This window comes from Mustelus asterias, chromosome 10, assembly GCF_964213995.1.
Source record: "Mustelus asterias chromosome 10, sMusAst1.hap1.1, whole genome shotgun sequence".
In the NCBI taxonomy this organism is placed as follows: Eukaryota; Metazoa; Chordata; class Chondrichthyes; order Carcharhiniformes; family Triakidae; genus Mustelus; species Mustelus asterias.
This window is the reverse complement of record NC_135810.1, coordinates 127,687,847-127,713,949: the sequence shown is the minus strand read 5'-3', so window position 1 is coordinate 127,713,949 and position 26,103 is coordinate 127,687,847. Positions and strand designations below refer to the sequence as shown.

Below are 26,103 nucleotides of genomic sequence, written 5' to 3'. Positions count from 1 at the left end.
ATTACCTACAGAACTTTGACTTTGTTGGTTTTATCTTTTCCCTTGTGGGGTGTATTTTCATTCTCCCTGAAGTAGCCACAGGAGAGGCGATGGCTAGTGTTATTATCGCTGGACTATTAATCCCGAAACTTGGCTAATGTTCGGGGGACCCGGGTTCAAATCCCACCACGGCAGATGGTGGTATTTAAATTCAATTTTAAAAATCTGGACTAAAGAATCTGCTGATGACCATGAAACCATTGTCGATTGTCAGAAAAACCCATCTGGTTCATGAATGTCGTTTCGGGAAAGAAATCTGCCGTCCCTACTTGTAGAGTCATAGAGGAAACAGGACCTTCGGCCCTGACTTGTCCATGCCGCCCTTTTTTTTAAACCCCGCAGCTAATCCCAATTGCCTGCATTTGGCCATATCCCTCTATACCCATCGTACCCATGTAACTGTCTAAACGTTTTTTAAAGACAGAATTATACCCGCCTCTACTACTACCTCTGGCAGCTTGTTCCAGACACTCACCACCCTCTGTGTGAGAAAATTGCCCCTCTGTACACTTTTGTATCTCTCCCCTCTCACCTTAAACCTATGCCCTCTAGTTTTAGACTCCCCTACCTTTGGGAAAAGATATTGACTATCTAGTTGATCTGTGCCCCTCATTATTTTATAGACCTCTATAAGATCACCCCTCAGCATCCCACGCTCCAGAGAAAAAAGTCCCAGTCTATCCAGCCTCTCCTTATAACTCAATCCATCAAGTCCCGGTAGCATCCTAGTAAATCTTTTCTGCACTCTTTTTAGTTTAATAATATCCTTTCTATAATCGAGCGACCAGAATTGCACACAGTATTCCAAGTGTGGCCTTACCAATGTCTTGTACAACTTCAACAAGACATTCCAACTCCTGTATTCAATGTTCTGACCAATGAAACCAAGCATGTCGAATGCCTTCTTCACCACTCTGTCCACCTGTGACTCCACTTTCAAGGAGCTATGAACATGTACCCCGAGATCTCTTTGTTCTGTAACTCTCCCCAACGCCCTACCATTAACTGAGTAAGTCCTGCCTTGGTTCAATCTACCAAAATGCATCACCTCGCATTTATCTAAATTAAACTCCATCTGCCATTCGTCAGCCCACTGGCCCAATTGATCAAGATCCCATTGCAATTGGAGATAACTTTCTTCACTGTCCACTTTGCCACCAATCTTAGTGTCATCTGCAAACTTACTAACCATGCCTCCGATATTCTCATCCAAATCATTCAGATGAATGACAAATAACAGTGGATAACCAGTGAAATTGTGGGTCTAATCAAAAAGAAAAAAGAGGCATACATGAGGTACAGGCAGCTAAAAACAGATGGAGCACCGGAGGAATACAGAGAAAGTAGAAAAGAACTCAAACAGGGAGTTAAGAGGGCAAAAAGGGGTCTCGAAATGTCCTTGGCAGACAGGATTAAGGAGAGTCCTAAGGCATTTTATACATACGTTAGGAACAAGAGGGTTATTAGGGAAAGAATCGGACCTCTCAGGGACAAAGGAGGGGAATTATGCTGAGAACCAAAGGAAGGAGGTGAGATTCTAAACGAATACTTTGCATCAGTATTCACAAAGGAGAGGGACATGTTGACTGGTCGTGTCTCAGAGAGATGTGTTGACCCGTTAGAAAAAATCTCAATTACAAGGGAGGAAGTGTTAGGTTTTTTAGGAAACATTAAGACAGACAAATCGCCAGGGCTGGATGGCATCTATCCTAGACTCCTCAGGGAGGCAAGAGGTGAAATTGCTGGGCCTCTAACAGAAATCTTTGTCTCTTCACTGGACACAGGTGAGGTCCCAGAGGATTGGAGGATAGCAAATGTGGTCCCGTTATTTAAGAAGGGTAGCAAGGATAATCTGGGTAATTATAGGTCGGTGAGCTTGACGTCCGTGGTAGGGAAATTAGAACCATAGAACCATAGAAAATTACAGCTCAGAAACAGGCCTTTTGGCCCTTCTTGTCTGTGCCGAACCATTTTTTGCCTAGTTCCACTGACCTGCACTTGGACCATATCCCTCCACACCCCTCTCATCCATGAGCCCGTCCAAGTTTTTCTTAAATGTTAAAAGTGACCCCGCATTTACCACTTTATCTGGCAGCTCATTCCACACTCCCACCACTCTCTGCGTGAAGAAGCCCCCCCCCCTAATATTCCCTTTAAACTTTTCTCCTTTCACCCTTAACCCATGCCCTCTGGTTTTTTTCTCCCCTAGCCTCAGCGGAAAAAGCCTGCTTGCATTCACTCTATCTATACCCATCAAAATCTTATACACCTCTATCAAATCTCCCCTCAATCTTCTACACTCCAGGGAATAAAGTCCCAACCTATTCAATCTCTCTCTGTAACTCAGCTTCTCAAGTCCCGGCAACATCCTTGTGAACCTTCTCTGCACTCTTTCAACCTTATTTACATCCTTCCTGTAACTAGGTGACCAAAACTGTACACAATACTCCAAATTCGGCCTCACCAATGCCTTATATAACCTTACCATAACACTCCAACTTTTATACTCGATACTCCGATTTATAAAGGCCAATGTACCAAAGGCACTCTTTACGACCCTATCCACCTGTGACGTCACTTTTAGGGAATTCTGTACCTGTATTCCCAGATCCCTCTGTTCAACTGCACTCTTCAGAGTCCTACCATTTACCCTGTACGTTCTTCTTTGGTTTGTCCTTCCATGTGCAATATCTCACACTTGTCTGCGTTAAATTCCATTTGCCATTTTTTAGCCCATTTTTCTAGTTGGTCCAAACCCCTCTGCAAGCTTTGAAAACCTTCCTCACAGTCCACTACACCTCCAATCTTTGTATCATCAGCAAACTTGCTGATCCAATTGACCACATTATCATTCAGATCATTGATATAGATGACAAACAACAATGGACCCAACACCGATCCCTGCGGCACACCACTAGTCACAGGCCTCCACTCAGAGAAGCAATCCTCCACAACCACTCTCTGGCTTCTTCCATTGAGCCAGTGTCTAATCCAAGTTACTACCTCCCCATGTATACCTAGCGACTGAACCTTCCTAACTAACCTCCCATGAGGGACCTTGTCAAAGGCCTTGCTGAAATCCAGGTCGGCAACATCCACCGCCTTCCCTTCATCCACTTTCCTGGTAACCTCCTCGAAAAACTCTAATAGATTGGTCAAACATGACCTACCACGCACAAAGCCATGTTGACTCTCCCTAATAAATCCCTGTCTATCCAAATATTTGTAGATCCTATCCCTTATCACACCTTCCAATAACTTGCCCACCACCGACGTCAAACGTACTGGCCGATAATTTCCCGGATTTCTTTTGGAACCTTTTTTAAACAACGGAACAACATGAGCCACCCTCCAATCATCCGGCACCTCCCCCGTGAATACTGACATTTTAAATATGTCTGCCAGGGCCCCTGCAAGTTCAACACAAGCTTCCCTCAAGATCCGTGGGAATACCCTGTCCGGTCCTGGGGATTTATCCACTCTGATTTGCCTCAAGACAGCGAGCACCTCCTCCCCTTTAATCTGTAAATTGTTGGAGAAGATTCATAGAGATAGGATATATGCGCATTTAGAACTGAATAATCTCATTAGCGATAGACAGCATGGTTTTGTACGAGGGAGGTCATGCCTCACAAATTTGGTTGAGTTTTTTGAGGTGACACAAACGATTGACGAGGGAAGGGCCGTGGATGTAGTCTATATGGATTTTAGTAAAGCGTTTGACAAGGTCCCTCATGGCAGGCTGGTGCAAAAGGTTAAATCTCACGGGATAAAAGGTGAGCTAGCTAGATGGGTGGAGAACTGGCTTTGCCATAGACGACAGAGCGTAGCAGTGGAGGGGTCTTTTTCCGGTTGGAGGTCTGTGACTAGTGGTGTTACCATTAGCTTTCGGAGCGCTGCTCCTTCGTCAGATAAAGTGGAAATGTGCTCTCAAGCAGGGCACAGAGACACAAAATCAAGTTACAGAATACTGATTAGAATCCGAATCCCTACAGCCAGCCAGGTCTTAAAGATACAGACAATGTGGGTGGAGGGAGCATTAAGCGCAGGATAAAGAGATGTGTATTGTCTCCAGACAGGATAGCCCGCAAGTCCAGGAGGCAAGCTGTGGGGGTTACTGATAATGTGACATAAATCCAACATCCCGGTTTAGGCTGTCCTCATGTGTGCGGAACTTGGCTATCAGTTTCTGTAAGAAGTTTAACAACACCAGGTTAAAGTCCAACAGGTTTATTTGGTAGCAAAAGCCACACAAGCTTTTGCTACCAAATAAACCTGTTGGACTTTAAACAAAGAGAACAAAGAACAGTACAGCACAGGAAACAGGCCCTTCGGCCCTCCAAGCCTGTGCCGCTCCTTGGTCCAACTAGACCAATCGTTTGTATCCCTCCATTCCCAGGCTGCTCATGTGACTATCCAGGTAAGTCTTAAACGATGTCAGCGTGCCTGCCTCCACCACCCTACTTGGCAGCGCATTCCAGGCCCCCACCACCCTCTGTGTAAAAAACGTCCCTCTGATGTCTGAGTTATACTTCGCCCCTCTCAGCTTGAGCCCGTGACCCCTCGTGATCGTCACCTCCGACCTGGGAAAAAGCTTCCCACTGTTCACCCTATCTATACTCTTCATAATCTTGTACACCTCAATTAGATCTCCCCTCATTCTCCGTCTTTCCAAGGAGAACAACCCCAGTCTACCCAATCTCTCCTCATAGCTACGACCCTCCATACCAGGCAACATCCTGGTAAACCTTCTCTGCACTCTCTCCAATGCCTCCACGTCCTTCTGGTAGTGCGGCGACCAGAACTGGACGCAGTACTCCAAATGTGGCCTAACCAGCGTTCTATACAGCTGCATCATCAGACTCCAGCTTTTATACTCTATACCCCGTCCTATAAAGGCAAGCATACCATATGCCTTCTTCACCACCTTCTCCACCTGTGTTGCCACCTTCAAGGATTCGTGGACTTGCACACCTAGGTCCCTCTGTGTTTCTATACTCCTGATGACTCTGCCATTTATTGTATAACTCCTCCCTACATTATTTCTTCCAAAATGCATCACTTCGCATTTATCCGGATTAAATTCCATCTGCCACCTCTCCACCCAATTTTCCAGCCTATCTATATCCTGCTGTATTGCCCGACAATGCTCTTCGCTGTCCGCAATTCCAGCCATCTTCGTGTCATCCGCAAACTTGCTGATTACACCAGTTACACCTTCTTCCAAATCATTTATATATATCACAAATAGCAGAGGTCCCAGTACAGAGCCCTGCGGAACACCACTGGTCACAGACCTCCAGCCGGAAAAAGACCCTTCGACCACTACCCTCTGTCTCCTATGGCCAAGCCAGTTCTCCACCCATCTAGCCACTTCTCCTTGTATCCCATGAGCCTTAACCTTCTTAACCAACCTGCCATGTGGGACTTTGTCAAATGCCTTACTGAAATCCATATAGACGACATCCACGGCCCTTCCTTCGTCAACCGTTTTTGTCACTTCCTCAAAAAACTCCACCAAATTTGTAAGGCACGACCTCCCTCTTACAAAACCATGCTGTCTGTCACTAATGAGATTGTTCCGTTCTAAATGCACATACATCCTGTCTCTAAGAATCCTCTCCAACAACTTCCCTACCACGGACGTCAAGCTCACCGGCCTATAATTTCCTGGGTTATCCCTGCTACCCTTCTTAAACAACGGGACCACATTCGCTATCCTCCAATCCTCAGGGACCTCACCCGTGTCCAAAGAAGCGACAAAGATTTCTGTCAGAGGCCCAGCAATTTCACCTCTCGTCTCCCTGAGCAGTCGAGGATAGATGCCATCAGGCCCTGGGGCTTTGTCAGTTTTAATGTTCCCTAAAAAACCTAACACTTCCTCTCTTGTAATGGAGATTTTCTCTAACGGGTCAACACCTCCCTCCGAGACACTCCCGGTTAACACGCCCCTCTCCTTCGTGAATACCGATGCAAAGTATTCATTTAGGATCTCCCCTATTCCCTTGGGTTCTAAGCATAATTCCCCTACTTTGTCCCTGAGAGGTCCGATTTTCTCCCTGACAACTCTTTTGTTCCTAACGTATGAATAGAATGCCTTAGGATTCTCCTTAATCCTGCCTGCCAAGAACATCTCGTGACCTCTTTTTGCCCTTCTAACTCCCCGTTTGAGATCTTTCCTACTCTCTCTGTATTCCTCCAGAGCTCCATCTGTTTTCAGTTGCCTGGACTTAACGTACGCCTCCCTTTTCATTTTAATCAGATCCTCAATTTCCCTGGTTATCCACGGCTCTCGAATCCTACCTTTCCTATCTTTCCTTTTTACAGGCACATGCCTATCCTGCAGCCTTATCAATAGTTCCTTAAAAGACTCCCACATGCCAGACGCGGACTTACCCTCGAACATCCTCTCCCAATCAACATCCACCAATTCCTGCCTAATCCGGCTATAGTCAGCCTTCCCCCAATTTAGCACCCTGCCCGTAGGACAGCACTCATCCTTGTCCATTACTATCCTAAAGTTAACAGAGTTGTGGTCACTATTTGCCACATGTTTAACCTGGTGTTGTTAAACTTCTTACTATGTTTACCCCAGTCCAACGCCGGCATCTCCACATCATGACTATCAGTTTCTGCTCAGCGACTCTGCGCTGTCGTGTGTCGTGAAGGCCGCCTTGGAGAACGCTTACCTGAAGATCAGAGGCCGAATGCCCGTGACTGCTGAAGTGCTCCCTCACAGGAAGAGAATAGTCTTGCCTGGTGATTGTCGAGCGGTGTTCATTCATCCGTTATCGTAGTGTCTGCATGGTTTCCCCAATGTACCATGCCTCGGGACATCCTTTCCTGCAGCGTATCAGGTAGACAACGTTGGCCAAGTTGCAAGAGTAGGTACCGTGTACCTGGTAGATGGTGTTCCCACGTGAGATGATGGCATCCGTGTCGATGATCCGGCGCGTCTTGCAGAGGTTGCTGTGGCAGGGTTGTGTGGTGTCGTGGTCGCTGTACTCCTGAAGGCTGGGTAGTTTGCTGCGGACAACGGTCTGTTTGAGGTTGCGTGGTTGTTTGAAGGCAAGAAGTGGGGGTGTGGGGATGGCCACCCACATTGTCTGTATCTTTAAGATCTGGTTGGCTGTAAGTATTCGCATTCTAATCAGTATTCTGTAACTTGATTTTATGTCTCTGTGCCCTGTTTGAGAGCACATTTCCACTCCATCTGACGAAGGAGCAGCGCTCTGAAAGCTAATGGTATTTGCTACCAAATAAACCTGTTGGACTTTAACCTGGTGTTGTTAAAACTCTGACTGTGTTCACCCCAGTCCAACGCCGGCATCTCCACATCATGACTAGTGGTGTTCCGCAGGGCTCTGTACTGGGACCTCTGCTGTTTGTCATATATATAAATGATTTGGAGGAAGATATAGCTGGTGTGATCAGTAAGTTTGCGGACGACACGAAGATTGCTGGAGTTGCGGATAGTGATGAACATTGTCAGAGAATACAGCAGGAGATAGATAGGCTGGAACATTGGGCGGAGAAATGGCAGATGGAATTTAATCCAGATAAATGCGAAGTGATGCACTTCGGTCGATCTAATGTAAGGGGGAGCTATACAATAAATGGCAGAACCATCAGGAGTATAGACACACAGAGGGACCTGCGTGTACAAGTCCACAGATCCTTAAAGGTGGCAGGTGGAGAGGGTGGTGAAGAAGGCATATGGCATGCTTGTTTTTATTGGACGGGGCATAGAATATACAAGTTGGCATCTGATGTTGCAGCTGTATTGAACGTTGGTTCGGCCGCATTTGGAATACTGCGTCCAGTTCTGGTCACCACACTACCAGAAGGACGTGAAAGCTTTGGAGAGAGTACAGGGAAGTATGGAGGGTCTTACCTATGAGGAGAGATTGGGTAAACTGGGGATGTTCTCCCTGGAAAGACGGAGGATGAGGGGCGACCTAATAGAGGTTTATAAAACTATGAAGGGCATAGATAGGGTGAACAGTGGGAAGCTTTTTCCCAGGTCGGAGGTGACGAACACAAGGGGACACAGGTTCAAGGTGAGGGGGGCAAGGTTCAACACAGATGTCAGGGGGACGTATTTTACACAGAGGGTGGTGGGGGCCTGGAATGCACTCCCAAGCAAGGTGATTGAGGCGGACACGCTGGGATCGTTTAAGACTTATCTAGATAGCCACATGAACAGACTGGGAACAGAGGGATACAAACGAATGGTCTAGTTGGGCACATGAGCAGCGCAGGCTTGGAGGGCCAAAGGGCCTGTTCCTGTGCTGTATTGTTCTTTGTTCTTTGGACCCAGCACTGATCCCTGAGGCACACAGCTGGTCACAGGCCTCCAGTTCGAAAAACAGTTCTCTACAACCACCCTTTGGCTTCTGTCAAGAAGCCAATTTTGTATCCATTTAGATACCTCACCTTATGCCACAACCTACCATGCGGTACCTTGTCAAAGGCCTTGCTAAAGTCCATGTGGACAACATCAACTGCACTGCCCTCATCTACCTTCTTGGTTACCCCTTCAAAAAACTCATTCACATTTGTGAGACATGATTTTCCACTCACAAAGCCATGCTGACTGTCCCTAATCAGTCCTTGCAGCTCCAAATGCCTGTAGATCCTGTCTCTCAAAATCCCTTCCAACAATTTACCCACCACAGATGTGAGGCTCATTGGCCTGTAGTTCCCAGGCTTTTCCCTGCAGCCCTTTTTAAACAAAGGCACAACATTTGCCACTCTCCAATCTTTAATCATATCAATTCAGATCAATCATACTTGCTCTGGCCTACCTGTGACTCCAGATCCACAGCAATGTAGTTGACTCCCAACTGCCCTCGGGCAGCTCGCGATAGGCAATAAATGCTGGCCCGCCAGCAACGCCCATGTCCCACTTGTTAAAGGCAGCCCTGTGTTCAAGTACAGTTTTCCCTGTTTTTTATCATTTGCTGGGCCAGCATTGATTATCCATCCCTAACGGGGAGCATTTTATAGTCATCCACATTGTTGTGGCTCTGGAGTCACATGTAGGCCAGACCTGGTAAAGACGGCAGATTTCCTTCCCTAAAGGGAACCAGATGGGTTGTAAGACAATCGACAATGGTCATCTTTAGACTATTTTTAATTCCAGATTTTTTTAATTGAATTCCAATTTTGCCATCTGCCGTGGTAGGATTTGAAACCTGTTCCCCAGATCTTTCCCTGGGTCTCTGAATTACTCGTCAAATGACAATGCCACTACTCCACTGTCTGCTCTTAACTTGGGCCAGATCTGTCCGCAGTGCACTGAAATTGCCCCAAAGAAGTATTTTTACTTTAAACCACAGCTTGTCCTTTCCCAGAGATAACCCAAGCTTCTTATTGCTGTTCCCTAAATGCTCCTTCATTCATACCTGACCCAGTTAGCCAACCTCACCTGTGAAAGTCGTTACATGAAGTTAGTCCATGACCTCAGACTCCATAAGAACATAAGAAATTGGAACAGGAGTAGGCCATTCAGCCCATCGAGACCATTCAGCCCATCGAGCCTGCTCCCCCATTCAATACAATCATGGCTGATCTTTGCCTTCAAGTCATTTTTTCTTCCTGCTTCCCATTTTCCTTAATTCTTCAGAGACGGAGAATCTCTCTATCCTAGCCTTTAGTATATTCAGTGATGGAGAATCCACAACTCTCGAGAATTCCAAAGATTCTCAATCCTCTGAATGAAGAAATTTCTCCTCATCTCAGTCTCAGATAATTGGCTCCTTACCCTGAAACTGTGCCCCCATGTTCTAGATTCTCCAATCAGGAAATGCAGTCTCTTAATATTCACCCTATCAAAACCCCTTCAGAATTCTGTAGATTTTATTGAGATTCGTCTCTCATTCTTCTAAACTCCAGAAATTATACACCCAGTTTACCCAGTTTTTATCGTTATACAACCCCTTCATCCCAGGAATGAATCTGGTGAGCCTTAGCAGAACCGACTTCAATGCAAGTTTATCCTTCCTTAAATATGGAAGCCAAATGTGCGCACAATATCCAGTTATGGTCTTACTATAGTCCTGTAAAGTTGTAGTTAGAACCATAAAATCCCTACAGTGCAGAAGGCCCATCGAGTCTGCACCGACTCTCTGAAAGTGCATCTTAACCAGGTCCTCTTCCCTGTCCTATCCCTGTAACCCCACACATTTACTATGACTAATCCAACTAACCAAAACATCTTGGAACACTAAGGGGCAATTTAGCATGGCCAATCCATCTAACCTGTACATCTTTGGAGTGTGGGAGGAAATCGGAGCACCCATAGGAAACCCACACAGACATGGGGAGAATGTGCAAATGGGGGTTATGCTGGAACTGTACAGGACCTTGGTGAGACCACATTTGGAATATTGTGTGCAGTTCTGGTCACCTCACTATAAGAAGGATGTGGAAGCGCTGGAAAGAGTGCAGAGGAGATTACCAGGATGCTGCCTGGTTTGGAGGGTAGGTCTTCTGAGGAAAGGTTGAGGGAGCTAGGGCTGTTCTCTCTGGAGCGGAGGAGGCTGAGGGGAGACTTAATAGAGGTTTATAAAATGATGAAGGGGATAGATAGAGTGAACGTTCAAAGACTATTTCCTCGGGTGGATGGAGCTATTACAAGGGGGCATAAGTATAGGGTTCGTAGGATATCAGAGGTAGGTTCTTTACGCAGAGAGTGGTTGGGGTGTGGAATGGACTGCCTGCAGTGATATTGGAGTCAGACACTTTAGGAACATTTAAGCGGTTATTGGATAGGCACATGGAGCACACCAGGATGATAGGGAGTGGGATAGCTTGATCTTGGTTTCAGATAAAGCTCGGCACAACATCGTGGGCCGAAGGGCCTGTTCTGTGCTGCACTGTTCTATGTTCTATGTTCCACCCAGACAGTGACCCAAGTCAAAGAGGTTTACAGCACGGAAACAGGCCATTCGGCCCAACTTGTCCATGCCGCCCTTTTTTTTAAAACCCTTAAGCTAATCCCAATTGCCCGCATTTGGCCCATATCCCTCTATACCCATCTTACCCATGTAACTGTCTAAATGCTTTTTAAAAGACAAAATTGTACCCGCCTCTACTACTTCCTCTGGCAGCTTGTTCCAGACACTCACCACCCTCTGCGTGAAAAAATTGCCCCACTGGACACTTTTGTATCTCTCTCCTCTCACTTTAAACCTATGCCCTCTAGTTTTAGACTCCCCTACCTTTGGGAAAAGATATTGACTATCTAGCTGATCTATGTCTTGAATCTCTTGAAGAGTATGGGGAGTGTAGGAGTAGAGTTAAGAGAGAAATCAGGAGGGCAAAAAGGGGACACGAAATTGTTTTGGCAGATAAGGCAAAGGAGAATCCAAAGAGCTTCTACAAATACATAAAGGGCAAAAGAGTAACAAGGGAGAGAGTAGGGCCTCTGAAGGATCAACAAGGTCATCTATGTGCGGATCCACAAGAGATGGGTGAGATCCTAAATGAATATTTCTCATCAGTATTTATTGTTGAGAAAAGCATGGATGTTAGGGAACTTGGGGAATTAAATATTGATGTCTTGAGGAGTGTACATATTACAGAGAAGGAGGTGCTGGAAGTCTTAAAGCGCATCAAGGTAGATAAATCCCTGGGACCTGATGAGGTGTATCCCAGGATGTTGTGGGAGGCTAGGGAGGAAATTGCGGGTCCCCTAGCTGAGATATTTGAATCATCGATAGTCACGGGTGAGGTGCCTGAAGATTGGAGGGTGGTAAATGTTGTGCCTTTGTTTAAAAAGGGCTGCAGGGAAAAGCCTGGGAACTACAGGCCAGTGAGCCTCACATCTGTGGTGGGTAAGTTGTTGGAAGGTATTTTGAGAGACAGGATCTACAGGCATTTAGAGATGCAAGGACTGATTCGGGACAGTCAGCATGGCTTTGTGAGTGGAAAATCATGTCTCACAAATTTAATTGCGTTTTTTGAAAGGGTAACCAAGAAGGTAGATGAGGGCAGTGCAGTTGATGTTGTCCACATGGACTTTAGCAAGGCCTTTGACAAGGTACGGCATGGTAGGTTGTTGCATAAAGTTAAATTTCACGGGACCAGGGTGAGGTATCTAAATGAATACAAAATTGGCTTCTTGACAGAAGCCAGAGGGTGGTTGTAGAGAGTTGTTTTTCAAACTGGAAGCCTGTGACCAGCGGTGTGCCTCAGGGATCAGTGCTGGGCCCACTGTTATTTGTCATTTATATTAATGATTTGGATGAGAATATCAGAGGCATGGTTAGTTATCTCCAATTGCAGCGGGATCTTGATCAATTGGGCCAGTGGGCTGACGAATGGCAGATGGAGTTTAGAACATAGAACATAGAACATAGAACATAGAACATTACAGCGCAGAACAGGCCCTTCGGCCCACGATGTTGCACCGACCAGTTAAAAAAAAAACTGTGACCCTCCAACCTAAACCAATTTCTTTTCGTCCATGAACCTATCTACGGATCTCTTAAACGCCCCCAAACTAGGCGCATTTACTACTGATGCTGGCAGGGCATTCCAATCCCTCACCACCCTCTGGGTAAAGAACCTACCCCTGACATCGGTTCTATAACTACCCCCCCTCAATTTAAAGCCATGCCCCCTCGTGCTGGATTTCTCCATCAGAGGAAAAAGGCTATCACTATCCACCCTATCTAAACCTCTAATCATCTTATATGTTTCAATAAGATCCCCTCTTAGCCGCCGCCTTTCCAGCGAAAACAATCCCAAATCCCTCAGCCTCTCCTCATAGGATCTCCCCTCCATACCAGGCAACATCCTGGTAAACCTCCTCTGCACCCTCTCCAAAGCCTCCACATCCTTCCTGTAATGTGGGGACCAGAACTGCACACAGTACTCCAAGTGCGGCCGCACCAGAGTTGTGTACAGTTGCAACATAACGCTACGACTCCTAAATTCAATCCCCCTACCAATAAACGCCAAGACACCATATGCCTTCTTAACAACCTTATCTACTTGATTCCCAACTTTCAGGGATCTATGCACACATACACCTAGATCCCTCTGCTCCTCCACACTATTCAAAGTCCTCCCGTTAGCCCTATACTCAACACATCTGTTATTCCTACCAAAGTGAATTACCTCACACTTCTCCGCATTAAACTCCATCCGCCACCTCTCGGCCCAACTTTGCAACCTGTCTAAGTCTTCCTGCAAACTACGACACCCTTCCTCACTGTCTACCACACCACCGACTTTGGTGTCATCAGCAAATTTGCTAATCCACCCAACTATACCCTCATCCAGATCATTAATAAATATTACAAACAGCAGTGGCCCCAAAACAGATCCTTGAGGTACACCACTTGTAACCGCACTCCATGATGAATATTTACTATCAACCACCACCCTCTGTTTCCTATCCGCTAGCCAATTCCTGATCCAATTTCCTAGATCACCCCCAATCCCATACATCTGCATTTTCTGCAGAAGCCTACCATGGTGAACCTTATCAAACGCCTTACTAAAATCCATATATACCACGTCCACTGCCTTGCCCCCATCCACCTCCTTGGTCACTTTCTCAAAAAACTCAATAAGGTTAGTAAGGCACGACCTACCTGCCACAAAACCATGCTGACTATCACCTATCAATTCATTACTCTCCAAATAACTATAAATCCTATCCCTTATAATTTTTTCCAACATCTTGCCGACAACAGAAGTGAGACTCACCGGTCTATAATTCCCGGGGAAGTCTCTGTTCCCCTTCTTAAACAATGGGACAACATTCGCTAACCTCCAATCTTCTGGTACTATACCAGAGGCCAACGACGACCTGAAGATCAGAGCCAGAGGCTCTGCAATCACTTCTCTTGCCTCCCAGAGAATCCTTGGATAAATCCCATCCGGACATAGAAAAAATACAGCACAAACAGGCCCTTCGGCCCACAAGTTGCGCTGGTCGTGTCCCTACCTACCTCGGATTATATATCGGCTTACCTATAACCCTCAATCCTATTAAGTCCCATGTTCTCATCCAGAAGTCTCTTAAAAGACCCTATCGAGTTTGCCTCCACCACTGCTGACGGCAGCCAATTCCACTCACCCACCACCCTCTGAGTGAAAAACTTACCCGACATCTCTTCTGTACCTACTCCCCAGCACCTTAAACCTGTGTCCTCTCGTAGAGCCATTTCAGCCCTGGGAAAAAGCCTCCGAGAATCCACCCGATCTATACCTCTCAACATCTTGTACACCTCTATCAGGTCACCTCTCATCCTTCGTCTCTCCAAGGAGAAAAGACCGAGCGCCCTCAACCTATCCTCATAAGGCATGCCAACCAATCCAGGCAACATCCTTGTAAATCTTCTCTGCACCCTTTCAATCATTTCCACATCCCTCCTGTAATGAGGCAACCAGAACTGAGCACAGTACTCCAAGTGGGGTCTGACGAGGGTCTTATAAAGCTGCATCATTATCTCCCAGCTCCGAAACTCAATCCCTCGATTGATGAAGGCCAGCACACCATACACCTTCTTAACCACCTCCTCTACCTGCGAGGCCGATTTAAGAGTCTTATGGACCTGGACCCCAAGGTCCTTCTGATCCTCTACACTGCTAAGAGTCTTACCCTTGATATTATACTCCTTCATCGCATTTGACTTGCTAAAATGGACCACTACACATTTATCTGGGTCGAAGTCCATCTGCCACCTCTCCGCCCAGTCTTGCATCCTATCTATGTCACACTGCAGCTTCTGACATCCCTCCAACCTATCCACAACACCACCAACCTTTGTGTCATCGGCAAACTTACCAACCCATCCCTCCACTTCCTCATCCAGGTCATTTATGAAAATGACAAACAGCAAGGGTCCCAGAACAGATCCCTGGGGCACTCCACTGGTGACCAACCTCCATTCAGAAAAAGACCCATCTACAACCACTCTCTGCCGTCTGCAGGCAAGCCAGTTTTGGATCCACAAGGCAACAGCCCCTTGGATCCCATGCCCTCTCACTTTCTCAAGAAGTCTTGCATGGGGGACTTTATCGAATGCCTTGCTGAAGTCCATGTAAACCACATCTACTGCTTTTCCTTCATCAATGTGTTTAGTCACATTTTCAAAGAACTCCACCAGGCTCGTAAGGCACGGTTTGCCTTTGACAAAGCCATGCTGACTACTTTTGAGCAGACTAAACTTCTCTAAATGTTCATAAATTCTGTCCCTCAGGATCTTCTCCATCAACGTACCAACCACTGAGGTTAGACTCACCAGTCGGTAATTTCCTGGGCTATCCCTATTCCCTTTCTTGAATATAGGAACCACATCCTCAATCCTCCAATCCTCCGGAACCTCTCCCATCTCCATCGATGACGCAAAGATCATCGCCAGAGGCTCTGCAATCTCTTCCCTCGCCTCCCACAGTAACCTGGGGTACATCCCATCCGGTCCCGGCAACTTATCTATCTTGATGCGATTCAAAATTTACAACACATCCTCTTTCTTAATGTCCACATACTCAATCTTTTCAGACTGCCTCCATCCTTTAGTACAACCACCCAGGTCTTTTTCCACCGTGAATACCGAGGTAAAATATTCATTAAGCACCTCTGTTATTTCTTCCGGTTCTGTACAGACTTTCTCACCTTCACATTTTATAGGTCCTATTCCTTCACATCTCATCCTTTTACTCTTCACATATTTATAGAACGTCTCAGGGTTCTCCTTAATCTTACCTGCCAAGGCCTTCTCGTGACCCCTTCTGGCTCTCCTAATTTCTTTCTTAAGTCCCTTCCTACAAGCCGTATACTCATCCAGATCCCTATCATCGCCTAGCTCTCTGAACATTTTGTACGCTTTCCTTTTCTTTTTGACGAGATACAGCGCAGCTTTTGTGCATCACGGTTCCCGTAACCTACCAACACCTCCCTGTCTCATCGGAACGTTGTCATGCAGAACTCCAGACAAACATTCCTTGAAAATCTGCCACCTTACTTCGGTACTTTTCCTCGAGAATGCCTCCTTCCAATTTACGCCTCTAATCTCCTGCCTGATGGCTTCATATTTCCCCTTACTCCAGATAAACACTTTCCGAGCTTGCCTGATCCTATCTCTTTCCAATGCTAGCGTAAAGGAGATAGAGTTATGATCACTATCCTCAAGATGCTCCCCCACTGAGAGATCCGACACCTGTCCAGGCTCATTAGCCATTACCAGATCGAGTACAGCCTCTCCTCTTGTTGGCTTATCCACATGCTGTGTCAGGAAACCCTCCTGAACACACCTAAAAAACTCTTCCCCATCCAAACCCCTTACCCTCGGGATATTTCAATTGATGTTTGGGAAATTAAAGTCTCCCATCACGACAACCCTGTTATTGCTACATCTCTCCAGGATCTGTTTCCCTATCTGCTCCTCAACATCCCTGTTACTATTGGGCGGCCTGTAGAAAACTCCCAGCAAAGTTATCGACCCCTTCCCGCTCTGAACTTCCACTCACAGAGACTCCGTAGACAATCCCTCCACGGCTTCCACCTTCTCTACAGCTGTGACACTAATTTAGACAAATGCGAGGTAATGCATTTTGGTAGATTGAACCAGGACAGGACTTACTCAGTTAATGGTAGGGCGTTGGGGAGAGTTACAGAACAAAGAGATCTAGGGGTACATGTTCATAGCTCCTTGCAAGTGGAGTCACAGGTGGACAGAGTGGTGAAGAAGGCATTCGGCATGCTTGGTTTCATCGGTCAGTACATTGAACACAGGAGTTGGGACGTCTTGTTGAAGTTGTACAAGACATTGGTAAGGCCAACTTGGAATACTGTGCGCAATTCTGGTCACCCTATTATAGAAAGGATATTATTAAACTAGAAAGAGTACAGAAAAGATTTACTGGGATGCTACCGGGACTTGATGGATCGAGTTATAAGGAGAGGCTGAATAGACTGGGATTTTTTTCTCTGGAGCGTAGGAGGCTGAGGGGTGACCTTATAGAGGTCTATAAAATAATGAGGGGCATAGACAAGGTCGATAATCAATTTCTTTTCCCAAAGGTAGCGGAGTCTAAAACTAGAGGGCATAGGTTTAAGGTGAGAGGAGAGAGATGCAAAAGTGTCCAGAGGGGCAATTTTCTCACACAGAGGGTGGTGAGTGTCTGGAACAAGCTGCCAGAGGTAGTAGTAGAGGCGGGTACAATTTTGTCTTTTAAAAAACATTTAGATAGTTACATGGGTACGATGGGTACAGAGGGATATGGGCCAAATGCGGGCAATTGGGATTAGCTTAGGGGTTTAAACAAAATAAGGGCGGCATGGACAAGTTGGGCCGAAGAGGTTGTTTCCATGCTGTAAACCTCTATGACTCTATGACTCTTTGTCCCTCATTATTTTATAGACCTCTATAAGATCACCCCTCAGCCTTCTACGCTCCAGAGAAAAAAGTCCAAGTCTATCCAGCCTCTCCTTATAACTCAATCCATCAAGTCTTGGTAGCATCCTAGTCAATTTTTTCTGCAGTCTTTCTAGTTTAATAATATCCTTTCTATAACAGGGTGACCAGAATTGCACACGGTATTCCAAGTGTGGCCTTACCAATGTCTTGCACAATTTCAACAAGACGTCCCAACTCCTGTATTCAATGTTCTAACCAATGAAACCAAGCATGCCGAATGCCTTCTTCACCACTCTGTCCACCTGTGACTCCACTTTCAAGGAGCTATGAACATGTACTTTTAGATATCTTTGTTCTCTGACTCTCCCCAATGCCCTACCATTAACTGAGAAAATCCTGCCCTGGTTCAATCTACCAAAATTCATCACCTCGCATTTATCAGCACCTCGCATTCCCTCGCAAATCAGGAATCGAACCCAGGTCCCTGGCGCTGTGAGGCAGTAGCGCTAACCATTGTGCCACCGTGCCTCCTGTAATACCTTTTGAAAATCCAAATATACAACATTGACTGGTTCTCCTCTATCTACTCTGGCTAATACCTTCTCAAAGAACTCGAGTAAATTTGTCAGACGTGATTTTCCTTTCACGAAACTGTGCTGATTCTGTTTTATTGGATGAAGACTTTCTAAATGCACTGCTATTCCCTTCTGAACGATTCGAATACTTTTCCAATAATTGAATTTAGACTAACCGGTCTGTACTTTCCTGCATTTTGCCTCCTTCCCTTTTTGAACAAGGCCACATTGGTAGTTTCCCAATCCTTTGACACAGTTCCAGAATCCAAAGATTTTTTGTAAGATGGACCAATGTGTCTACGATCTCTGTCGCTACCGCCTTTAATCCACTTTAAAGCAGCTGAGAGTTGAATTCTGTTGTGTGTCCACCAATCCTGGAACTAAGGGCCATTGTTTATGTAGGTTTTGTAAAATGGCCAGTTTGGGGAGATGAACCAGCTGCAATCTGATTAAACAAACATATCCAACTTTTAAACAGAATTGCTCACAATCTCGTGATGGTCTGGCGGTTTCTGAGATCTTCTTTCTAACTGTACGAGAGGGAATGTAAACTGCCTGAATCAGAGTGCCAAGTCTGATCTGGGATCCAAACTGCTCCCAAGGACCTTGTCATTGCGTGTTCAGTCTTTCTCTTACTTATTTAGATTCAATGAATGGGCATCATCTTATGTATTCTGACAACTATTGAAACCTGACCCCACTGCCTGTAAATGATCTTGCTGATGTCCAGATTCTGGGTTCTGGATCCAGGGGTTGGCAGTGATTAGATAAAGCTTTTGGGGCTAAAGGGATCGAGGGATATGGGGGGAAGTGGGGATCAGGATATTGAATTCAATGATCAGCCATGATCATAATAAATGGCAGAGCAGGCTTAAAGGGCCAAATGGCCTCCTCCTGCTTCTATTTTCTATGTTTCTATCTCTCTGCCTTTTCCCTCTCCACCTCACTTTCCCCCTTTAAAATACTCTTTAAAGCCTACATCTTTGACCAAGCTTTGGTCACCTACCTTAATATCTCCTTAAGTGACTCAGACCCAATAAAGCACTTTGAGATGTTTATTTACACCAATGGTTACGGTAGATTGGGAATGTAAAGGTTTTCACTGTTGGATTAGATAATGTGCAGAAACTGTGGAAGAGAATGGAAGGACGTTATTCACAACCTTTGTCCTGCTGAAGACACTAAGTAGCACGGTAGCACAGGGGCGGCACGGTAGCACAGTGGTTAGCACTGCTGCTTCACAGCTCCAGGGTCCCGGGTTCGATTCCTGGCTCGGGTCACTGTCTGTGTGGAGTTTGCACATTCTCCTCGTGTCTGCATGGGTTTCCTCCGGGTGCTCCGGTCGGTGCAGACTCGATGGGCCGAATGGCCTCCTTCTGCACTGTAGGGTTTCTATGATTCTCTATGAAGTCCAATGGATTTTTCATTGACAAGGAAATCACAGGTTGTGAGGCGTTGGTGGGAATGTGGATTTGAGGCCACAGTCAGATCAGCCGTGATGTTACTGAACGGCAGAGCAAGTCTGAAGGGCCAAATGGCCTACTCCTGCTCCTAACTGTCATCTTCTCTGTTATTATACTGTGGCTGATTTGATAGCAAGTTTAGAATTGCAGGAAACCCGTACAGGAGCCGTTCAGTCGATCATACCCTGGCTGGAGGAGGAAAATCTCTACCAGGCCAGGTGAGTGGGCAGCAGTTCACACGCTCCAGTTCTCCAGTTCCATGATCCTGACACTAACATTTTTATCCTTTTGTTCCTCAAAGGTCTCAGCCACAGATGCCGACAGCGGAAGTTTTGGCACCATCACTTATTCCATCGGCTCTGGAATCAGCAGCGTGGCTCCCACACAATTCACCATCAACCAGCAGACAGGAAGAGTCTGTACAACAAAGAAACTGGATCGGGATGAGGGCCCCAAACACTATGAGTTCACTGTGACAGCAGTTGATGGGGTAAGAAATATTGTCAAATCTATTAATAAAGATTAATAAAGTCCAGGATATTGTATGCTTCATTGACTCCTCTCTCCACCTGTCCTGCCACCTTTACTGCACAGATATACCCAGCTCCCCCCGTTCCTGCACTCCTTCAACAATTTTACCATTGATTTTATGTTGACTCTCCATTTCCTACCAAAAGGCATCACCTCACACTTCTTCACACGGAACTTCACCTGCAACTTATCTGCTCACTCCACCAACTTGTCTCTGATCTTTTGAATTTTTACACTACCCTCTTCACAGTTTACAATACTTTCAAGTTTTGTGGCATCTGCAAAGCTTGAAATTGCTCCCTGAACACCAAGATCTAGATCATTAATATACATCAGGAAAAGCAAGGGTCATCATACTGATCCCTGGGGAACACCACCACAAACTTTCCTCAAGCCCTTCTGTTTTGATGGTATCCCATTGTTCAGCGACAGATTTTCCCGCTAACATTTCATTCCAGTCTAACCGGCCCAGCTCTGTTCCTGCCCCATTGAAGTCAGCTCTCCCCAGTTAATTATTTTTACTCTGGATTGCCCATTGTCCTTTTGTATCACCATCCTAAACCTTATGATACAATGATCACTGTTTCCTAAATCTTCCCTCACTGACACTTGATCTGATTGGCCCACCTCAGTCCCAGGATCAAGTCCGGCTGTGCCTACTTTCTTATTGGACTGGATACATACTGTTGTAGAAAATTCTCCTGAACACACTCGAGGAACTCTTGCCCTCTCTGCCCATTTCACTGATACTATCCCAGTCTATTTTTGGGTAATTCAAGTCCTCCATTATAACCACTCAACAATGTTTGTATCTCTGCAATTTCCCTGCAGATTCACCCTCACTAGTTAAGGACATAAGAACTAGGAGCAGGAGTAGGCCATCTGGCCCCTCAAACCTGCTCCGCCATTCAATAAGATCATGGCTGATCTTTTTCTTGACTCAGCTCCACTTACCCGCCCGCTCACTGTACCCCTTAATTCCTATATTCTCTAACAAACCTAACACTTCCTCCCTTGTAATGGAGATTTTCTCCAACGGTTCAACACTCCCCTCCAAGACACTCCCAGTCAACACATCCCTCTCCTTTGTGAATACCGACGCAAAGTATTCATTTAGGATCTCCCCTACTTCTTTGGGCTCCAAGCATAATTCCCCACTTTTGTCCCTGAGAGGTCCGATTTTTTTCCCTGACAACCCTTTTGTTCCTAACCTATGAATAAAATGCCTTGGGATTCTCCTTAATCCTGTCTGCCAAGGACATTTCGTGACCCCTTTTTGCCCTTCTGATTCCCCGTTTGAGTTATTTCCTACTTTCTTTGTACTCCTCCAGAGCTCCCTCCGTTTTTAGCTGCCTGGACCTAACATACGTCTCTCTTTTCTTTTTGACCAGTGCCTCAATTTCCCTGGTTATCCACGGTTCTCAAATCCTACCCTTCCTATCCTTCTTTTTACAGGCAAATGCCTGTCCTGCAGGCCTAACAACTGTTCCTTAAAAGACTCCCACATGCCAGATGTGGATTTACCCTCAAACAGCCTCTCCCAATCAACAGCTGCCAATTTCTGCCTAATCCCACTAAAGTTAGCCTTCCCCCAATCCAACACCTTACCCTTGGGACACCACTCATCCTTTTCCATCACTATCCTAAAGCTAACAGAATTGTGGTCACTATTTGCCACATGTTCCCCTACTGAAACTTTGAAGACCTGACCGGGCTCATTCCCCAGTACTAGGTCCAGTATAGCCCCCTCTCTAGTTGGGCTATCTACATATTGTTCCAAAGAACAGCTGCGTGCCGCAGGGATCGGTGCTGGGGCCTCAATTGATTACCATTTACATAGATGATCTGGAGGAGGGGACTGAATCTAGGGTATTCAAGTTTGCTGATGACACGAAGGTGAGTGGGAAAGCGAATTGCGTGGAGGACGCGGAAAGTCTGCAGAGAGATTTGGATAGGCTGAGCGAGTGGGCGAGGATCTGGCAGATGGAATATAACGTTAGCAAATGTGAGGTTATCCACTTTGGAAGAAATAATAGTAAATTGCAATATTATTTCAATGGAGAAAAATTACATCGTGCGACTGTGCAGAGGGACCTGGGGGTCCTTGTGCACGAATCGCAAAAACTCAGTCTGCAGGTGCAGCAGGTGATCAAGAAGGCGAATGGAATGTTGGCCTTTATCGCGAGGGGGATAGAATATAAAAGCAGGGAGGTCTTGCTGCAACTGTACAAGGCACTGGTGAGGCCGCAACTGGAGTACTGTGTGCAGTTTTGGTCCCCTTATTTGCGAAAGGATATATTGGCCTTGGAGGGAGTGCAGAGAAGGTTCACCAGGTTGATACCGGAGATGAGGGGTGCAGCTTATGAGGAGAGATTAAACAGATTGGGTCTGTACTCGTTGGAGTTTAGAAGGATGAGGGGTGATCTTATAGAGACATATAAGATAATGAAAGGGCTGGATAGGGTAGAGGTGGAGAGATTCTTTCCACTTAGAAGGGAAACCAGAACTAGAGGGCACAGCCTCAAAATAAGGGGGGGGCCGGTTCAGAACAGAGTTGAGGGGGAACTTCTTCTCTCAGAGGGTAGTGAATCTCTGGAATTCTTTGCCCATTGAAGTGGTGGCGGCTTCCTCATTGAATATGTTTAAATCACGGGTAGATAGTTTTCTGATCGATAAGGGAATTAGGGGATATGGGGAGCATGCGGGTAAGTGGAACTGATTCGCTTCAGATCAGCCATGATCTTGTTGAATGGCGGGGCAGGCTCGAAGGGCCAGATGGCCTACTCCTGCTCCTATTTCTTATGTTCTTATGAACCCTCCTGTACGCATTTTACAAATTCCTCCCCATTCAGAGTCCCAGCTCTCAGCAATTTCCAGTCTATACCAGGGAAATTGAAGTCTCCCACTACAACAACCCTATTTTTCCTGCACCTATCCAGTATCTCCTGACATATCCGTCCTTACACTTCCCTTGGGCTGTTGGGGGGCCTGTAGTACACCCCCAACATAATGACTGCACCCTTCCTGTTTCTCAGCTCCAACCAGAATGACTCGTCACACGACCCCTCTGAATTGTCCTCCCTCTGCACCGCTGTAATATGCTCTCCAACTAATACTGCTACTCCCCCACCTCTTTTGGCCCCTCCTCTCTCGCCTAAAACACTTGTACCCCAGAATATTCAGTTGCCAGCCCTGTCCCTCTTTCAACCAAGTCTCTGTCACCGCAACCACATCCAAATTCCTCGTGAGCATTAAGGCCCTAAGTTCGTCTGTCTTACCTGCTACGCTCCTTGCATTGAAGTATAAGCACTCGAGACCTCCAGGCCCAGTGAGGTCATCCTCCCCCAGAGTGCTCTTCTTCTTTGCCAGCCTTGTCCCAGCCCCAAGCTCGTCCCCAGCCTCTACACTTGTAGACCTAATATTTTGATCCCCACCCCCCTGCCATACTAGTTTAAACCCCCCCGAACTGCACTAGCAAAACTCCCAGCCAGGATATTCGTGCCCTTCCAACTTAGTTCTGGCCCGTCCTTCTTGTACAGGTGCCATCCTCTCCTGAAAACTTCCCATTGATCTCGGAAAATGAAGCCCTCCCTCCTGGACCAGTCCTTTAGCCAAGCATTCAATTGTACTAACTCCCTACTCTTAGCCTCACTGGCACGAGGCATTGGGAGCAGCCCAGAGATGGCCACCCTGGAGGCCCTACTTTTTAGTCTATTTCCCAACTCCCTGAATTGCTCTTGTAGGATCCCCCTGCTCTTCCTATCTACGTCATTTGCACCAATGTGTACAATGACATCCGTTTCTTTATCTTCCCCTTTTAATATGCCTCCTATCTGCTTGGAGACATCCATTACCCCAGTACCAGGTAGGCAGACTACCATCCTGGAGTCCCGTTCGCACCCACAGAATCGCCTGTCCGTGCCTCTAACCGACACATCCCCCACCACTATTGCTCTCCTAACCCCTCTCTTTCCTTTCCGGGCCACAGAGCCTGACTCTGTGCCAGTGACCTGGTCACTGTGGCTTACCCCTCCACACTATCCAAACAATATACTTGTTTTGGAGTGGGACAACCACAGGTGACCCCTCCACTAATTGCTCACTCCCCTCCCCTCTCACACCTGTCACCGAGCCCTTCCTATTATGAGAGACAGCCACTGGAATACTCTCTGGTACGTTACCCTTCTGACCTTTACTCCTCCTAACTGTGACCCACGTGTCTTCCTCCCGATGCCCCGGTGTAACTAGTTCCCTATAACTCATGTCTATTATTCTCTCATTCTCCCTGACTAGACCAAGGTCAGCAATCTGCAGCTCCAGTTCCGTGACACGGTCCCTCAGGAGCTGCAGTTCCACACACCTGGCGCAAATATGGTCCTCCGGGAGGCTAGGTGTTTCCAGGAACTCCCACATCCCACACCGGAAGCACCGAACTGGCCTTTCATTCATAGTTACCCTTATCCTATATAGGTTTGGATAAAAATAACTTACCCTGCCTCGCCCTTTCCCCCGAATCTTTGTCTCGTCACTGGACGCAGGTGAGGTCCCAGAGGATTGGAGGATAGCTAATGTAGTCCCGTTATTTAAGAAGGGTAGGAAGGATAACCCGGGTAATTATAGGCCGGTGAGCTTGACGTCCGTGGTGGGGAAGTTGTTGGAGAAGATTCTTAGAGATAGGATGTATGCGCATTTAGAAAGGAATAAACTCATTAACGATAGTCAGCATGGTTTTGTGAGAGATAGGTCATGCCTCACTAACCTGGTGGAGTTTTTTGAAGAAGTGACCAGAATGGTTGACGAGGGAAGGGCCGTGGATGTCGTCTATATGGACTTTAGTAAAGCGTTTGACAAAGTCTCTCATGGTAGGCTGGTGAAAAAGGTTGGATCTCATGGTGGCTAGATGTGTGGAGAACTGGCTTGGTCACAGAAGACAGAGGGTGGTAGTGGAAGGGTCTTTTTCCGGCTGGAGGCCTGTGACTAGTGGTGTTCCGCAGGGCTCTGTATTGGGACCTCTGCTGTTTGTGATTTATATAAACGATCTGGAAGAAGGTGTAGCTGGGGTGATCAGTAAGTTTGCGGATGACACAAAATTGGCTGGACTTGCAGATAGTGAGGAGCATTGTCAGAAGCTACAGAAGGATATAGATAGGCTGGAAATTTGGGCAAAGAAATGGCAGATGGAGTTCAATCCTGATAAATGCGAAGTGATGCATTTTGGTAGGAATAATGTAGGGAGGAGCTATATGATAAATGGCAGAACCATAAATGGTGTAGATACGCAGAGGGACCTGGGTGTGCAAGTCCACAGATCCTTGAAGGTGACGTCACAGGTGAAGAAGGTGGTGAAGAAGGCATATGGCATGCTTGCCTTTATAGGACGGGGCATAGAGTATAAAAGTTGGGGTCTGATGTTGCAGTTGTATAGAACATTGGTTCGGCCGCATTTGGAATACTGCGCCCAGTTCTGATCGCCACACTACCAGAAGGACGTGGAGGCTTTGGAGAGAGTACAGAGGAGGTTTACCAGGATGTTGCCTGGTATGGAGGGGCTTAGTTATGAGGAGAGATTGGGTAAACTGGGGTTGTTCTCACTGGAAAGACGGAGGATGAGGGGAGACTTAATTGAGGTGTATAAAATTATGAAAGGCATAGATAGGGTGAACGGTGGGAAGCTTTTCCCCAGGTCGGTAGTGACGTTCACGAGGGGTCATAGGTTCAAGGTGAAGGGGGGGAAGTTTAGCACAGATATCAGAAGGACATATTTTACACAGAGGGTGGTGGGGGCCTGGAATGCGCTGCCAGGCAAGGTGGTGGAGGCGGACACACTGGGAACGTTTAAGACTTATCTAGATGGCCATATGAATGGAGTGGGAATGGAGGGATACAAAAGAATAGTTGAGTTTGGACCAGGGAGTGGCACGGGCTTGGAGGGCCGAAGGGCCTGTTCCTGTGCTGTATTATTCTTTGTTCTTTGTTCATTACTGTTCAAAAATCTATCTATCTTTGCCTTAAAAACCTTCAACAGGACCAGGAGACTTGTCTACCTTTAGTCCCATTAACTTTCCCAACACTACCTCTTTCGTGATAATGATAGTTTCTCAGTTCTCACCTGCC

At 46.4% G+C, this 26,103-nt stretch overlaps 1 protein-coding gene across 1 annotated transcript in view; it reads left to right on the top strand.

Annotated features, from left to right (window-relative positions):
- The window catches only part of LOC144499967 (protocadherin-16-like), a 502,287-nt gene that overhangs the window by 266,786 nt on the left and 209,398 nt on the right, over nt 1–26,103 (top strand). The window contains exon 3 of the mRNA XM_078222709.1: nt 19,760–19,948. Coding sequence (XP_078078835.1) covers nt 19,760–19,948 — 189 coding nt within the window. The remainder of the gene's footprint in view (nt 1–19,759; nt 19,949–26,103) is intronic.